Source organism: Erinaceus europaeus, chromosome 9, assembly GCF_950295315.1.
Source record: "Erinaceus europaeus chromosome 9, mEriEur2.1, whole genome shotgun sequence".
In the NCBI taxonomy this organism is placed as follows: domain Eukaryota; kingdom Metazoa; phylum Chordata; class Mammalia; order Eulipotyphla; family Erinaceidae; genus Erinaceus; species Erinaceus europaeus.
In genome coordinates this window covers 81,665,517-81,679,965 of record NC_080170.1, presented here as the reverse complement: position 1 = coordinate 81,679,965, position 14,449 = coordinate 81,665,517, and the positions used below count along the sequence as shown (strand labels likewise).

At 41.8% G+C, this 14,449-nt stretch overlaps 1 protein-coding gene across 1 annotated transcript in view; it reads right to left on the bottom strand.

Moving 5' to 3' along the window:
- FSTL1 (follistatin like 1) overlaps positions 1 to 13,754 on the bottom strand; it is a 61,891-nt gene extending 48,137 nt beyond the window's left edge. The window contains exons 1-2 of the mRNA XM_016192125.2: positions 13,524 to 13,754; positions 13,319 to 13,375 (exon numbers count right to left, since the gene is read on the bottom strand). Of these exons, the coding sequence (XP_016047611.2) occupies positions 13,319 to 13,375; positions 13,524 to 13,739 (273 nt within the window). The 5' untranslated portion in view covers positions 13,740 to 13,754. The remainder of the gene's footprint in view (positions 1 to 13,318; positions 13,376 to 13,523) is intronic.
- Between the last annotated feature and the right edge of the window lie 695 nt (positions 13,755 to 14,449).

Here is a 14,449-nt window from a genome sequence, read left to right as displayed (position 1 = left end):
TTCGAAGCCAGTGATAAAGCCAATAAAGCTTCAGCCAGTACTGCTCTTTTGTCTACTCTGAGCCTCTCAAGACAGTTGAATTTCGAGTCTCATGAATTCACTATCTGATAGGCCTCAGTATTTTTTTGTTTCCATTATTTTTCACTTGCTTGCTTCTGAAGAAGAAAATCATACTATTCCTTTCCGTAAACTGTATTTGGGATTCCTAGGGATAAAGATGCTTGATGCCATGGTGCCATGTGCTTTATTGCTTACATTACATTCAGTATATAAAGTGTCAGTCTTTATTGGCTCTCTTTTCCCATTGGTGGGCTAGCTTCTTGAAAACAACTCACTGGGTCATCAATTAAAACACGAGCTAGCCAAATAGCCTCGCTTTATTAAGCATATATTTTTTTCAGAACACTGCTCAGCTCTGACTTTATGGCATTGCTTAGGACCTCAGAACCTTAGGCATAAAAGTAAATCATTATGCTATCTCCCCAGCATTCCCATTAAGTAAGTTATGTTGAGAATCCTACTTAAAACATCTGTATACTTCTAAATGGGTAAGATTTCAGAGCTGAGTTTCAGAGCTCACTCTGTTAACCCCCTATTTTCTAGACAAAGGTGTCCCATGACTACAGAAGTGTTCCAATGAAAGACATTGGGGTTCATTATCTGGGTACCATCCCTGGCCAATGCATGGAGATGACTGAAGCCAGCTCATGTCAATGATCTCTGCAAAGTTTCAACTAGTACTGCTGATATTTTGTCAACTCTGAGTCCCTCAAGACAGTTGAGTTCTGACAGTCCATAAATTCACTCACCTGCTATATATGTGTGTGACTCATGCCAGTCCCCCTGAGACAATTTAAGGCTGACTGAGAAAACTGAGGAAATGAGTGAGGAGAGGCAACCTAAGCCAGAGCTGTGGAACTGTCAGATTGTGCTGTAAAGGCACACTGCCAAGCAGACACTGTCTAGACTTTAACCCGCCTCTCCGGAGGGGGCTGTGGGTGGAGGGAGAGCAAGGCAGGAAAGCCTGCTTGCTTTGTGCTCGGCTAATGCAAACACATGACACAACCTCTGACAGGCTCCAGGCTGGGAGTTCACTTTTAAGACATTTCTTCCTCAGGGCTGGAATTCAGCTGTGGGCTGAGGAAAGTTGTGCTATCCAGAAATCAGAAGGGAGTTAGGAATGCTTTTCTTAATTCCTGGGGAATCACAGTTCTCAAACTAGATTTACTTTGGCAACAGCCAAAAGAAGCACATTGTGGGTCCAAAAGAACAGATTTTTAAATTTTCCATTTGTATTATTTTAGCTAGTTCAGGAGTAAGTACCATAAGCATAACAAAACAAAACCAAAACAAAATAAAACAAACAAGCTGACTTCTGTTAGAGACCTATTATAAACATTTTCTAAGATTCTGAATTGCTATTCATTAATAAAAATAAACACATGGAGAAATGAACATTATAGTCCAGTGAGCATCATATACCTCAAGGAAAATGATGGTTCTGGGGAGCTCTGCATATTGGTTAGATAAAAGATGCCCCAGGGACAGAGAAATAGCTCACTTGGATAATGTGCCATTTTTGCCATGTGCTTGACCCAGGTTCAAGTCAAACCCCCACCACTTTGAAGAAATCTTTGGTGCTGTAATCTCTCTCTCTCTTGCTCAGACATTTTCTGTGTTTATCAAAACAAAGAAGCAAACGCCCATCCTCTGGGTAGATATCACTTGTGCAGTAGACAGTTTGAACAACCAGACTCAGCAAGTCTACTAGAGCCTTACAACAGTCTTGTTAGTTTTATCTAGTGTTGAACAGTTGTAACTACCTATGAAGGACAAACATCTCCTAAGTCACTGACAATGGTGCAGCAAGTGCTCTGATGTAAAAATTACACTTCACTGTGGGTCACAGAAGCAGCAGGACCTGCATCAAGGCTAGACCACACCAATGTCTATGTGGCCAGAACAACCAGTTCTGACATTTCTACTCACATACTTACAGTTGATGTAATGTGTGCATGAACCACGTTTTAAGTCCCTAATCCCCACCTGCATGGGAGAAGCTACAGAGGTGATGAGGTAGTGCTGCAGGTGTCTCTCTCCCTCCCTTTTCAATTTCTTTTATTTTTTTAAAGAAACTTTATTTTTTAAACATTTTTTTCCTTTATCATTGTTATTATTGTTGTTGTTATTGCTGTCGTTGTTGTTGGATAGGACAGAGAGAAATCAAGAGAGGAGGGGAAGACAGAGAGAGGAGAGAAAGATAGACACCTGCAAACCTGTTTCAATGCCTGTGAAGTGACTCCCCTGCAGGTGAGGAGCTGGGGGTGCGAAACAGGATCCTTACGCCGGTCCTTGTGCTTTGCACCATGTATGCTTAGCCCGCTGCTCCCCCTTTTCAATTTCTTTCTGTCCTGTCATCTCAGAAAAAAAATCCAAGAAGTCTAGTATCTGTTTCCATATGTAAGGAAGAAACAAGAAAAAGGAATATGGTTTACATATCACTATTCTTTCCTTTCTAATCCTCTCTCCCTTTGTTCACTCTCTTTGGGGAGAACTTCTGCTGCCCTGCACAGCTGTGCACAAAAGGCACTTAATTCTCTTCCTGGAGGAATGAAAGAGTTGCAATTTTCACAGAGGAAACATTATCTAGAAATTTGAAGGCAAGATGGGTTCAGTAGAAGCAGAGGTTCTGATATAAATTCTGGGCATCAAAGCACCCACTAAAATAAATATCCTAGTTCTCTTTTAGAAGAAGGCAATCTTTAATTCTTGGAGAAGGTAAAAGAGACAAGGCAAGCTCATCAACACACACATGGACACCTTATCTTGCGGAGCCGGTCCAGTAAGTAGAGATGCCACAAGAATGATAATAGCTAATACTTACTTGTACTTCAAATTTGGCATATTTTGTATATGCCAAAATGAACTAATTGTTTTACATAGTTGCACTGACTTCTTGTAAAAGGATATATACTCAGAACAGTCAGATGGAAGAAAGGCATAGAGCAAAACATGGAGATAGGGCTTCCATGCCTTCTTTCTCAATGAGCTTACTAACCAAGAAGCTCTATTGAGTTTAGCCCCTAACTTTGTAAAATAAGCTTTATTACAAAGCTGTGATTGGTTAGATCATTGGTCACTTGGTGATTGATTCAATCTCTCCCTCCTCTCCCCCACCTTCACCTCCATCTCATCAGAGGGCAGAACTGTATGCTCCAACTCTTGATTCAAGGCTGGGTCCACTGGTAACCCATCCTGAGGTGCTTTCCCACATAAACTCAGATGTAGTGGCAAGGTCTTGCTATGAATAAGAGACCCACTGTACTATTATGGTGATGTAGCAGTTTCGGGAACTGAGGACAAGAGACCAAATATAACAAAGATGTCCCCAATCTTCTTCTTTTTAAAAATTATTTATTTATTTATTGGATAGAGACATCCAGAAATTGAGAGGGAAGGGGGTGATAGAGAGGAACAGAGAGACATCTGCAGCACTGCTTCACCACTTGTGAAGCTTTCTCCCTGCAGGTGGGGACCGGGGGTTTGAACTAGATCCTTGTGCACTGTAACAAATGTGCTTAATCTGGTGTGCCACTGCCTAGCCCCTTCAACTATATTTCTTTTTTTTAAATTTTACAGCCAGAAATTGAGAGAGGAGGGGGAGGTGGAGAGGGAGAGAGACACCTGCAGCCCTACTTCACCACTTGCAAAGCTTTCCTCCTGCAGGTGGAGACCAGGGGCTTGAACCTGGGTCCTTGCACACTGTAACATGTGTGCTCAACCAGGTGTGCCACCACCCAGCCCCTTGAACTATATTACTTATTGTAAATAACCACATTCCCACACAGATGTAAGAAAAGGAGAACTGAATAAAGTAATTCAGTTGAAGTAACTCAGGCTCCAATGATATAAAAATAAAGAGAAAAACACCAATAGCCTAGGTAGTTATTTCATCTTACGGCTTCACACAAAAACCTGCCATCTACTGGACAGACTGGTCAAGCAGACAATGTGGACAGACTTTCAGCCTGTGATGCCAGCTGCTCAAGTGGAGCCTCTCTGTCCATCCCACTGCTGCTTTTCAGAGTTCTCTGAATCAGCAGCAGCAGGGTAAGCAGTGGGCGCTTAATTTTGGTGTGAGCCATGTATGTCGTCCAGTAGGTTCCCTTGAGCTATACTACAGCTTTGAGAGTAGCAGTCTTTCATTTAGATTCATGCTATTGTTCTCCTTTTTGAATTACCAACAGGGTTAATGCTGGGGTTTAGTGCTGGGTAACAAGTCCACTGCTCCTAGAAGCCATTGCTTTTTATCCTTCCTTCCTTCTTTCCTTCCTTCCTTCTTTTTTTTTTTTTCTTTCTTTCATTTTGATAAGACAGAGAGAAATTGAGAGGGGAGGGGGAGGTAGCAAGGGAAAAGACTCCTACAGTCCTGCTTCACCATTCACAATGCTCCTCCTGAAGGTGGGAGCCAGGTGACTGAACCAAGGTCCTTGCTTATGGTAACATGTGCTTGCTCGCCTGTGTGTACCATTGCCTGACCCCCCTCACAGTGTTTTTAATAGCAGTAAATGTGCAGAGTGACTAATATAATGCCTGGAACTTCTGGAAGAAATCCAGGAATTACACTCACCACCACCACTGTAGAACTAAAGGGGGTGGGGGAGTCTATTTCTGTATCAGACTCAAGGATACCAAATCTTGAACATAATAATAAAAAAAAAAGACAGAGAGACACTTTCCCCATATCAAGTGATGTCAATATTCTTGGATGCATACATTTAATATGGGCCTGAAATATGGCCCGGCTTTTGCCATGTATTAGGAGACTTGTTTGGGCAACTTCTTCATTGGTCACTGATAGTGTTCAGGATTATTCAGGGAACATTTTAAGGGTCATGAATTTGGGCTTAATCCTGGGAATAGCTTATTGGAAATTACTTCCAAATGAGAATATAAGAGGTCTGTGAAGATGTTACTTGGAAATCCTCCAACCACAGCAGAAAGTGCAGATTTATAGGATATGTTTTGTACTTCAACTCCCTAAAAAGCTTTCTATTAGTAAGTTACTGCCAGGCAGCTGCTAATGCAGAAGCTGTTATCTATGACAGAAGCAGCTCTTAAGAGTTGTAGCAAGAGCACTGTTTATGCCAGCAGAACAGCCAAGAAAATTCTCGCTGCCATATTTTTGTTGATGGACAACATTAGAGGGTTTCTCAGAAGGTGTTTGACTTCATCTAGAGAATGTAGAAGCTCAGGCCAGAAATGAAGTGCTGTTTCCTTTTCATTTTCACTAACTTGCTATCCTAGTACTGTTGTTCATTATTTCACGTGGTCTTTGCTTAGTACAGTTCCAAACTCTACTTTCTTAATTACCTTAATTTTTGCCAAAGACACACCAATATTTGTCACACTGGATTGACTTTTCCAAGCAGGAATGAAAAATAGTTTTTATCTCACATACAGATGAAAGTCGCTGCTGGAGCTACCTAGAACATTGCTGAGAAAGACTTCAAATTTCTCCCAGGTTCAGCTGGAAAGAATTTTGAGTGTGGGCTGGGAGGTAGTGTAGTAAATGAAGTGTTGGACTTTCAAGCCTGATGTTTTCAGTTTGATCCCTAGCAGCATATGTATCAGAGTAATGTCTGTTCTCTTTCTCTCTTCCTGTTTCTCATACTAGTAAATAAATAAAATACTAAAAAGAAAAGAATTTTATGACTGACTGTCTGCCGTGGGTAAGGAGGTGAGCAGTGGGGACAATGGATGCTATGTCTGTGCTATTTTTTGTAGTTCATTTATCTTGTAATGTAGGGAGGTATGGAGCCAGGGCATCTGGAACAAATGTGTTTTCATTTAGATAGTCACAAAGAAAGACATACAGAGAGGAGAAACACCAGGGTTTCCCTTGGTGCCACGGCTCTCCCATGTGTTGGCAGGACTGCAAGTAGAGTAGTGGGCAGAGCAAAGCAAACTACCTGGTGTGTTCTGTCTCCAGACTAGGGGTACTTACTTTTACTGGCTACTAAGGGGCCAGGAAGACAGCAGGATGGATATACATAAGACTGGTGCCTCAGTTTCAATCTCCCCATCCAACCTCCATGTCCTACCCTGGGTAAATGAAGGGCTGGTTTATTTTTAGGTGGTGGATTTGTGGCTGATTTTACTCTTTGCTCTAGTCTTTTCTTTCTTTCATTTTCTGCCTCCAGGTTTATCGCTGGGGCTCAGTGCCTGTACTACGAATACATTGCTCCTAGCAGATGTGCTCTGATATATTTTTTTTTTGATTATTTGAATAGGACAGAAATTGAGAGGGGAGGGGAAGACAGAGAGGGAGAGAGAGAGAAAGACAGACACCTGCAGACCTACTTCACCACTTGTGAAGCATCCCCTCTGCAGTGGGGAACTGGGGGCTCGAACCAGGATCCTTGTGCTTCGTACTATGTGTGCTTATTAACCCAGTGCACTACTCCTCAGCCCCCCCACTCTGGTCTTTTCTACATCTAAGCTTTTTATCAAACCTATTTTATCTAAGCCTATTTTACCAAACACAACTTTTTTTTCCATATGAAGTACATGTAATGTGACAAATTAAAATTATGTATATCCTTTAATGGCATTCTTAGAATTAAATTTCAAAGACAGAAACTTTGTGAGGAAAAAGTTCATTGATGTAATATCTGATATGAAATATTGCACCTAGTAAGTATTCATTAGTATCTGTTGACTTACTAGCTACTATGTTTTGTGACAACAAGAATATTCTACTTTGTCAACTGTTAGAGTAAGCTTATCCTATTTCAGGGGTATGGAGACAGTATATAAGAAACCAAGGGTTTAGAAGTATAAACTGAGCTTAAGTGCTGGCTGTCGTCATACTTAAAAGTGTGACTACAGGAAATCATTCAACTTTTGTAAAAAATAACTCACATTTAATAAGGGCTTTTGCTTTTAAAGCGCTTCTTCTATAATGTTTTATTTTTTTTAATTTATTATTTATGTGACACTAGGAAACAAACCCAGAATTCCATGTGTGCATGATGTCACTGCTAAGTGATCCACTGAGTTAGATTTTTTTTTTCCTTTACTTCAAAGAGCAAGAGAGATGGACAGAACAGTAAGAGAGATGAGACACCACAGCACTATTCTACCAACCAAGGAGCTTCTTTCAGTGCTGTTTATGTCTTTCCCATGAAAACACAAACACAACTTTTAATTTAAATAAAAGAGTATATATTAAGATCATTAAGTCTCTCTTGAAAAAGAAGGGTGAAAAAATCATGATGGATTTTAAGATATTTTATGTTACTCTATAAATTTTTATACATTTAGACGGTAAGACATGGGGAACTTGTTTTGTCTTCTAAATAAAATTAAATTTCCAGAGCTTAAAAATATGTGCAAACCTGGGGCCAGTCTGTGGCACACCTGGTTAAGTCCTCACATTATAGTGCACAAGGACAGGCTCAAGCCCCTGGTCCCCACCCACAGGGGGAAAGCTTCCTGAGTGGTGAAGCAAGGCTGCAGGTGTTTCTCTGTCTCTCTCCCTCTCTACCTCTCCCTCCCCCCCTCAACTCCTCTCTGTCTCTATCCAATAATAAAAAATATATTATTTTAAAAATGTGTGCAAACATGACTTTTAGTGCATATTATTTCCATCAACTCTAACTCCTTTAGTAGGAAAAATAGTAGGTTTTAAATCTTTAGCTATCATAAACAATGTAAAAAAGATCTTACTTAATAGGAGGGAGACCTCAGTACTAGAACACAGAACTTGCCTCTCTCTGGTCTCAGATTCAATCCCATTACTGCATATCCCAAAGCTGAGTGGTGCTGATCTCAATTTCTCCCTCATAAAAATAAATAAATCTTCAAAAGAGGTAAACCAGCTCCCCTGAAGCTGATCTCATGATTATCGATAATATGGATTCTTATTTATTTAGCTATATTTAACTATGTAACTCTGTGGCCTTATATATAAGAAGGAAAACAAGTTTGCATTGTAGGCATAGTTAAATCAAATTAAAATGCTTAAAATAACACTCAAGTTGCAGGTGTCGTGTGAAGAGGATTAATTTACCTTTTTCATTAAAAGAAAGGAATTAAAAGTTTGCCAAGTGTTACAAAGGGCAGACATTAAGACTAGACCAATTAAATGATAATAACGCTTGGGTAAGGAGTGGTGAAATGAGATGTAACTTTGATTATTATATACTCCTCACTTTTTTTACTCTAGCTGTCTTCACATTCTCTGAGTCCAACATCTCCTTTCTGAGTCCACTCCTTTAACTGTGATGGGGTTGTACCTACATGGATGTATCCACAGCTAAAAATGTGCACTTTATTAATGTAAAAGAATGTTAAAGAAATAGTAAGGCAAGTCTTATGCTAAGGTGAAAAAACAGTCATGATAATTGTAAAGATACAAAACTATATTATTATATAAAATTATATATTACATAACTGCATTATATACAATAATAATAATTGTAATAATACACTGTAGCTGTCAGTTTTAAGCATCTGACCCACCCTTAGATTATGAGCAGTGGGAAGAGAGAGACCCAGTCTTGTATTCAGCTATGACTGCTCTGTGTAGAGCCCACTGCAGAGAAGAGTACCTGGTGGGCAACAGAGAAGGAAGGTCCTTGAAGTAAATGACTCAATCCTGGAGCAAGTATGCAGCACCAAAGTCACAGGTGCCAAAACATCCCCTAACAGGAAGGTATTTGACCCACAGGGCATTAATCATGTAACTTAGAAAAATGAACCCATCTAAGTGTTGAGGTTTATCTTCCCCAATCCTACACTATCTGGTATCACTGAGCTACTAATATTTATGTATCTGCTAGACATTATGTTTGGATGCCCAGTTATTTGAAGAGGATCAGAAAAAAAGATACCATGATGCTTTCAGTTCTCCATGTGTGGCCACGGGTATTTACAGTCCATCCTTTACTTTCCCTGTTCTTGTGGAAACGTGCTGCTCTGCTGAAGTGACATGGACGATTCTATTTTCTTCTTTGGGACTTTACATCAGCTTTAACCTTCTGTCACAGGTCACCTACCCCAGTTTTTCACCACTCAATTCAGAATGGTACCATGTTCCCTACTAAAGACATTTTCAGTAGTCAGGGCTTCAACTTGCAATATGCTTGCTCTTCTATTTCAGCTACTCAAGTCCTGCTATGTTTTAACATTACAATTTCCAACAGTGGTCTCTAGAATCACAGCAAACAAGTTTATTTGCCGAAGTATTTTAGTGGATAATATACAAAGTAAATATTAAAATTCTAGTTTTGTTGTAGCTCCAGGAAGCAGCAGTCAGAGGATATGAGTCAATATTAAACCTACTATTAGAATAATTCTAAGTACAACACAGAGGACCTCATATCAATCAGTAAAACCCTATGTGGTTGATTAATTGCATGTTGACAACAGGAAATAGTTGCAAGTTAAGAAAGCTGGCTTTAGAGGGACAAAGTCCTAGCAATCTTCTGTTTGATAATTATTGGGCTATAGGAAAAGTCATGATGTATTTTTCTATGTTTTTCTATGCGTCATGACTTTTCCGACAGCCCAATATTATTGTTCTTGTTATTATCTTCAGCAGTGCACTCACAGTTCTTGGGTCAAGCATGCATTTACTGGAAAAAGTATTCTGATTTGTGACTTAGTCCTTCATACATATGGCTTGTAATAATGGAGTGCTGGCAAAAGAATGCCATCAGAGACAACCATCAAGGAAGATGTGGGATGGGGGATCTGCTTGAACACTTGCTAAGGCTATCTCATTTGGGAGAAGGCAGCTGGGCTACAGGGTTTCCCACAGGCTGCATTAGCATCAACTGAGACCCACTTACTCAGACTCAAAAGCACATAACCAATGACTTAGTTCTCAGTCTCTCAGTTTTTCCAAACCACGCCTCCATCATCAATCTGAATAAGTTGGAATCATTCTTAATGGGGGAGTGGATGACAGAAAGAATGAGAAGACCCCTCCCCACAGCCTTTCCTCTGTTGCTGCTCCCTCTCATTCCTCAATTATTCCAGGTGCTAACATACAGTCATCAAAAGACGTGTGCAACGTCCCCAAAGTCCCTTCTGAGCAGAGACTAAAGAGTGGTGTTGGGTCAGGGAGATGGGGCTTTTTTTTTTTTATGAATTAATGAGAGAGAAAGATGGAGAGATAAAGAACTGGAGAACTGCTGGTGATCCTGGGGACTGAACTCAGGACTTCAGGACTGAAAAATCCAACAACCTGTCTGCTGTGACACCTCTTAGGCCACAGCAGCTAAATTTTGATAAGAGTTTGCCTGAAGGAATACAATGGTGACAGAGTACTAAGACAAATAAAAGATAAAGACAAGAGAAAGCAATTAAAAAGGCAAAGCAGGGGTGAAAGTTAATGAGAGATCAAAGACAAAATTCAAAATCTAATCTTCCTTAATAAGATTTGTTAATAGTTTCTTAAATCTAGCCTAGGAGTATTTACAGACTGGCATTAATAATGATGGCAAGGACCCATCCAAGTTTGGGACACCTCTAATTCTGTAAGTCTATCATGTCAAAGGTTTGTTTCTTCAAAAAAATTGTCAACCAATCCCATTTTTCAATATGCTGAATTGAATCTTTTTGCTTATAAAACACAAAACGCACTAAAAAAATTTTAGTGTATTGTCTAAGTTTCATTCTTCTAAAATTCAATCAGTATTTGTACAGTTTGAGCCCCAAATTTTACTCAAGTGGAATCATACCAATAAAGACTGTAAATATTATCATTTGGCTTTGTTTGCCACTGATATAGCTAACAAGGAAAAAAGTTCTATAGCAAGTATTAGCTACATGATAAAATGCTTAAAATAGTATCAAATTTTTTAATCTTTTTCATTAATTAAAAATATACTATTATTAAACTACAGACTGAAAACTTGCAAAATGTTACCAGAGCTAGACACTAGAAGAAGGGATTGATTAAAATATACTCCTCATTATTCTGGAGTCATGAAATGTAACCTAGATCATACCTACCGAATTCATAGTTTCTTTTCTGCACCAACTCCTTCATCTTCATGCATCTATACTTCTTTGATTTTGACTCTTTCCCCACAGATTTTGTCTGGGAATTCTGTGAGAGTACTTTCTGCTCTTTCACTTGAAGCAGGAAATTGCTGTGTAGGGAACTTCCTATGAGCTAAGCTTTTCTCTGTAGTGCACTGGGGGAAGGGAGTGCAGAGCAGGCTGCCTAGAATAGATGCTGGTTCTTGGGCCACACAAGCTTGTGGTGAGCAAAGCAACAGGCTCCTTACACCTCATACTTGCATTCCAGTTCCCAAAGTGATTTTACACACTAGCTGGCAATTCCTAAGGCTGCAGTAAAACCAACTAGGAATTCACCTCATCCATCACTGAACTGCTGCTGGCTTTTGAGGGTCACAAAACCAAGATAGTAGGATGGGGTATTCCTCAACCAGAGGCAAATCAGTCAGTTATGAGGGAGACTCCTCCAAATTCAAATTGGGGGGTGGTGAGGTGGGGATTATGAGAAATGGAGTTCAAGATGGGCTCTAAAAGCTGAGGGAGAGCTGGGCTCAGGCTATTCTTGAGAGAACTAACATATTGTGCAATCTTGAGTAGGCTACCTAATCTCCACAAGTTTCCACCTCTGTAAAATGGAAATAACAAGGCCTACAAGACAAGACTTAGGAAAAGAAATGACACATAAAGTCAGTGTGTGCTATCTTGGCACCTGTGTGGGAAGTGGTTAATAGTCTGAGGTTTGCAACCTAAGAGTCCACATAAAGTGTTGGGCATGACTTCCTGAGTTTCATCCCAGCAGCACATGTGCTAGACTGATGTTTCAGTTCTCTTTCTGTCTCTTGTTAATAAAATAAATAAATAAATAATAAGCCTGGAATATATTGCCAAGATGCTAGGGCTAAAATTGCATTTCCTACCACTTAATTGCTTAGGCCACTGCATAAAATCATGTAGCAACTCTGCCTGAGTTTCCCTGTCATTAACATGGAGTTTTATTACAATACAAAGTAAATATCTAATTAATTAGCTATTTAAAAATTTCACTGTTAATAAAAAATAGTTTTATTTCCACCTCCTGTTAATAAGTTAATTGAGAGTTGTAAACTTTTTTTAGACAGAGGGGGAGAGAGAAGGAGAGACAGAGAGACAGACAGGCAGACACCAAAGTATGGATGGAAGCTTCACCAATGTTGTGGGGCCAGGATCCTACATACAGCAAAGCAGAACACTATTCAAGTGAGCTATTTCAATGGCCCCAAATATAAACTTTTTTTTTAAATAATAAAGGCCTAGTTTGCTTTTGGGATTTTCTTGGGCATAGTCAAGCTGTGATGTTAAGGGTGGGGTTGAAATGCAGTATGAAGGAAAAAATTCAAAGAGGGAGGATAACCACCCACCAGGGATCTATTTCTTTTGTAACTGTACATTCCATTTCTTCTCCCTCATGCTTTTTAATTCCTTCCACATTTCCTGCCATAATTATCAAATGTTTGGTTTCTGACCTCACTTTTCTGGAGAGTAGAGCCCAGGGAATTTAGAATTGTTTATTTTCTGGTCATAAACCTTTGAGTTAATGGAGGGGTTTGTGTGTGAAGGGCTTGTTGGTACTTCTGAGGAAGGTCATTGGAGTTGAAATGAAAATATCCCCCCCCCAAAGTGCTGAAATAGTTTAACTGGAAACACGAAGCCCCCAAAGAGAGAGTAATACATTGCTCACACTTGCGCAAGGCCAGTTTAAGGGAAAACTAAGATTTTAAAAGGCCCTTATTGAGTCATGTTAGTAACACAAAATCCTTGGGCGTTTTACAAAGGAAAAAAAAATCAGAAAAGCATAATCCTACTTTGTAAAACAGAAAAAAAATTATTTCACCCTAAGAGGGACATCTTTTTATCCCCCTCTCTCGCTCCTCAGCAGACATGCGTAGCCAAAACGTCCTCAATTTCCTCTTAATAAGTGAAGGCAAGAACTCAAGACGCCTTTTTGAACTGGCTGCTGCTCTTGTCGCTGCCTCCGTCCCAAAGGGTCCCGGCTCATGCCCTCTCCCCCTCCCCACCTCCCTCCATATTTAGTGGCGGCGGGGCTTTAGTTTACGGCCCAAACTACTTTTACTCATTTGGAGGGTTAAGTTTCCTAAGTAGCATTTCTGTTCCGAGAGCCCCGCGCACCCCACACTGAAAACTCCCGGTCCCAGCCTTGGAAAGCAAGGCCGGGACGCGCACACCTCCCGCCCAGGCGCAGAGCCCCGGCCCCGGAGTTCGGGTCCGACTCCCGCCGCGCACCCACCTCGGCTTGCACCCAGGCGACCGCCACCAGCGCGAGCACGAGCCAGCGTGTCCACATCTACAGGAGAAAAAAGAGACAGAGAGACAGAGAGGCTGAAGCACCCCCGCGCCGGCCCTGGAAACTTCTTAGGGTCCCGCAGGCTCGCGCCCTCCGCCCGGCCAGCCCGGGTCCCCCCTACCCCGGGCGCCGCGCCCCGCGCTCTCACCATGGTCCCAGCGGGTGTCAGGAGGACGCGGGGCAGGCGGGGGGATACAGCGCGCTCGGAGGGAAGGTGGGAGCTTAGCAGGTCTCCGAGGAAATCTGACCTGGGCTTGCCGCCCCTTAAGACCCCTCCTTCCCGACAGCCTGCCCCCCAGCTCCTCCCCAGTCTCCTCCCCCTTCTGCCGCAGCAGCCCCAGCGGCTCCGGGCTCCGGGCTCCATGCCCGGCTCCCCGCCTCTCAGCGCCCGGAGCCCGCGAGCATCCTGGCGCCGCCCGAGCCCCCCGCCCCGCACCCGCTCTGGGCGGGCAGCCTTTCGGCCCCCACTACGTGGCAACACAGGCAGTATCCAGAGCTGAAGGGGTCTGCTGCAACAAAGACTGCAGTTGTTTTTTTTTTTTTTTTTTTTTTTGGGGTGGTGGTGGTGGTGAAACCCATACCAGAGAGGGGCCTCAGGCTTGCCGCAGCTACAAAGGCTGCAGGCTGCAGGCTGCGGCTGTGACCAGGTGTGTGGTGCTGCCAGGGACACTCGGAAGGACTTGGAGAGGGAACCTGGAGAAACTGACGCCCAGACACCTGGGGGTTAGGAGGTAGGGGGTAGCACAGCACCCCCTTCACACACCGCTGATAAGCAGAGATCCTGAGATATAGAGGGGACCCCCCCCAAAGCCCAGGATCTGGGAGGTCACTGCAGCCAGACCTCGAGGAAGTGGCAGCAGGTCCAGTGTGGGGCAAGCTGCTTTGGCTTCAACTACCTGGAGGTTTTATTTATTTATTTATTTATTTTATACTTCTTATAACTGATTGTCTTTGCTCAGGCTGCATGCACCCACTCTGGAGTGATCCAAGCTGCAGACTGACTGTTAGGGGTTTTTGACTCTATCTTATTTTATTATTACTATTATTATATAGGGGTGTCCCTTTACCCTCCTC